Genomic DNA, 3,799 nt, shown 5'->3' with positions numbered 1-3,799 from the left:
GGTCAGGGTTTATTCAGCAGGGTAAGGGTCACTCGCTGTGTAACCGTACAAAGTCAGGGTTTATTCAGCAGGGTAAGGGTCACTCACTGTGTAACCGTACAGGGTCAGTGTTTATTCAGCAGGGTAAGGGTCACTCGCTGTGTTCCCACACTGGGTCAGGGATTATCCAGAAAGCGTGAAGCTGCTGAATTCCACAGTCACTGGGCTGAAGGGTCAATTACATTTGGTATCTCATGTGTTGGTTGTCCTGCACCAATGACAATGTTACTGACATTTCCCGTTAAGCCAGAGCCCCGGGCGATTGACCCGAGAAAAGGGAGAGTTGAGCTGTGATTACCTGTTCTCCTTCCCGTTCTGAAGGAGGGACTGCCTGTCATTGGGAGTCCGGTCAGTGCAGACGTATGTGTTCCTCCTGCTCATGGCACTGGCTGGGATATTGTTCTGCAGAACGAAACGGAGAAGGTTACTTCAATCTAGTATCATAGATTCCCTACAGTGTTAAATCAGGCCATTCAGCCCAACAAGTCCACACTGACCCTCTGAAGAGTATCCCACCTAGACCCATTCCCCTGCCCTATTACATTTACCCCTGACTAATGCACCCAACTTATACATCCCTGAACACTATGGGCAATTTAGCATGGCCAATCCACCCTAACCTGCACATCTTTGGACTGTGGGAGGAAACCGGAGCACCCAGAGGAAACCCACGCAGACACGGGGAGAATGTGCAAACTCCACACAGACAGTCGCCCGAGGGTGGGCTTGAACCTGGATCTCTGGTACTAGGAGGCAGCGGTGCTAGCCACTGAGCCACCATGCCCCCCAAACACACAGCAGATGGAATCCAACGTGAAGTTATACATTTTTGGTATGAAAAGCAGAGGGAAGGGGATTATTGAGATGGTTACATTTTGAAAAGTTCCAAAGCAGAGCCTTAAAAATGAACACTCGTGCTCCCTCTCCCCAGGAGACACCGAGTTTTTCCAGCAATTTCTGTTCAGGTGCATGATTCATTGGGAGGTTTGGATGTAACCACTCAATGAAAGTAGACAGACAGGTGCAGCAAGTGAGGAGGAGAAAGGCCATTAGCAGACTGGCCTTCACTGCAAGAGACATCGAATTCAGAGAGAGGGATATCTTCCTGCAATTACACTGAGTCGAGAGTGTGGTGCAGGTCAGGCAGCTTCCCAGGAGCAGGGGATTCGACATTTCTGACATTAGCCTTCGGTCTTGTGAACCGTGTGCCATATGGGTGGCACGGTGGTTAGCAGTGCTGCCTCACAGCGCTGGAGACCCGGGTTCAATACCCGCCTCAGGTGACTGTGTGGAGTTTGCAGTTCTCCCCGTGTCTGCGTGGGTTTCCTCCGGGTGCTCCGGTTTCCTCCCACAGCACCAAAGGTGTGAAGGTCAGGTGAATTGGCCATGGTAAATTGCCCGCAGTGTTAGGTAAGGGGTAAATGTAGGGGTATGGGTGGGTTGTGCTTCGGCCGGGCGGTGTGGACTTGTTGGGCCGAAGGGTCTGTTTCTACACTGTAATGTAATGTAATCTAATCTAATCACCGGTTCGACGCTGACATTAATGAGTGAAAAGAGAAAACGAAGGGTTGGGGGTAACTCGATGGGAATCCCAGTCTCTATTAACGAGTAGAATAATCTCCAGGAACAAGCAAATCACAAGAGATGAAGAGTCTGGCCAGGAAATAAACATTGTGTTTCTCTCCCCTTTGCCTTCTGCCTCCAGCACTCAGATACTGGTGACACAATGTTCCAAACATCTCAAGGGCTGATTGACTGGTAGGTGTTGGGAGGTGATGCATCCAGAAATAAGATGCCTCTCAGCTGGTGCCCTCAGTTTTGGGAGGTGCAGTGCTGGCAGACCCAGACTCTGACAGGAAGGGGGGGTGCCAACTCTCCAGGAACCGACGCTCAATCTCGAGCGTGCTCCCGCGTGTAAAGAACAGGAGCAGGAGGAGGCCATTTGGCCCATTGAGCCTACCCCACCATTCAGTAAGATCATGGCTGATCTTCATCATGGGCTCAGCTCCACTTACCCGCCCGCTCACTGTAACCCTTAATCCCTTTACTGTTCAAAAATCTTGACAAATTCAACGAGGAAGCCTTAGCTGCTTCACTGGGCGGGGAATTCCACAGATTCACAACCCTCTGGGGGAAGAAGTTCCTCCTCAGCTCAGTCCCAAACCCGCTCCCCCCCTTATTTTGAGACTATGCCCCTAGTTCTAGTTTCACCCACCAGTGGAAACGATCTCCCTGCTTCTCTCACCTATTCCCTTCAGAATTTGTTATGTTTTTATAAGAGCCCCCTTAATTCTTCTAAATTCCAATCTCAGTTTACTCCGTCTTTCCTCATAAGCCAAACCCCTAGCTCTGGAACCAACCTGGTGAACCTCCTCTGCACCCCCCTTCAAGGCCAGTACATCCTTTCTCAAGACAGGAGGCCAAAAGTACACACAGTACTCCAGGTGTGGCCTCACCAGTGCCCTGTACAGCTGCAGCCTAACCTCCCTGCTTTTCAAACTCCATCCCTCTACCAATGAAGGACAATATTCCATTTGTCTTCCTAATTACCTGCTGCACCTGATACATGCACAAGGACACCCAGATCCCTCTGCACAGCAGCAGACTGCAATTGTTCCCCACTTAAATAATAGCCCATTTTGCCATTCCTCCTACCAAAACGGGAATAACCCCGGAGAAAAACCGCAGGGGGACACCGAAGGAAATTAAGATTTGGTCTAAAGTTTGAGGAAGAGTCAGGCTGGCCTCTGCTTTTGTCTCCATTGATGCTGCCAGACATAGAACGCAGCACAGGCCCTTCGGCCCTCAATGTTGTGCCGAACTGTGGAACCAATCAGAAGCCCATCTATCCTACACTATTCCATTTTTGTCCATAAGTTTATCTAATGACCATTTAAATGCCCTTAAAGTTGGCGAGTCTACTACTGTTGCAGGCATTCCATGCCCCAACTAATCTGTAAGAAATGACGTCTGACATCTGTCCCATATCTGACTTGCTGAGTTTCTCTAGCACTTTCTCAATTGTGTCAGATTATTGTATTTATTTGGACTTCTGTCTTCACCAGATTTAAAAAAAACATTAAAAACAGAGGGATGCTGCTTGACTGGCAATTCGGGCCATCACCTTTCTTCCTTTCTGATTGGTGTAGAAGGGCAGTGAGTCATGGTGATGGACATGTCGGCTGACAAATGGCTGATGGTGGTGGGCACAGGTCACACAGAATCACAGAGTCATTGAGATGTATAGCACGGACACAGACCCTTCGGTCCAACCGGTCCATGACGACCAGATATCCCAACCCAATCTAGTCCCACCTGCCAGCATCCGCCCATATCCCTCCAATCCCTTCCTATTCATATACCCATCCAGATGCCTCTTAAATGTTGTAATTGTACCAGCCTCCACCACTTCCTCTGGCAGCTCGTTCCATACACGCACCACCCTCTGTGTGAACAAGTTGCCCCTTAGGTCTCTTTTATATCTTTCCCCTCTCACCCTAAACCTATGCCCTCTGGTTCTGGACTCACCCCACCCCAGGGAAAAGGCTTTGTCTATTTATCCTATCTGTGTCCCTCATAATTTTGTAAACCTCTATAAGGTCACCCCTCAACCTCCGACGTTCCAGGGAAAACAGCCCCAGCCTGTTCAGCCTCTCCCTCTAGCTCAGATCCTCCAACCCTGGCAACATCCTTGTAAATCTTTTCTGAACCCTTTCAAGTTTCACAACATCTTTCCGATAGGAAGGAGACCAGAATTGCA

At 49.4% G+C, this 3,799-nt stretch overlaps 1 protein-coding gene across 1 annotated transcript in view; it reads right to left on the bottom strand.

Moving 5' to 3' along the window:
- Positions 1 to 3,799, bottom strand: part of LOC122542691 (MAP/microtubule affinity-regulating kinase 4-like) — a 45,302-nt gene that overhangs the window by 2,917 nt on the left and 38,586 nt on the right. Inside the window, exon 12 of the mRNA XM_043680670.1 lies at positions 338 to 441. Within this exon, the coding sequence (XP_043536605.1) occupies positions 338 to 441 (104 nt within the window). The remainder of the gene's footprint in view (positions 1 to 337; positions 442 to 3,799) is intronic.

This window comes from Chiloscyllium plagiosum, chromosome 41 (genome assembly GCF_004010195.1).
Source record: "Chiloscyllium plagiosum isolate BGI_BamShark_2017 chromosome 41, ASM401019v2, whole genome shotgun sequence".
Taxonomy (NCBI): Eukaryota; Metazoa; Chordata; class Chondrichthyes; order Orectolobiformes; family Hemiscylliidae; genus Chiloscyllium; species Chiloscyllium plagiosum.
This window is presented reverse-complemented; position numbering and strand designations above follow the sequence as displayed.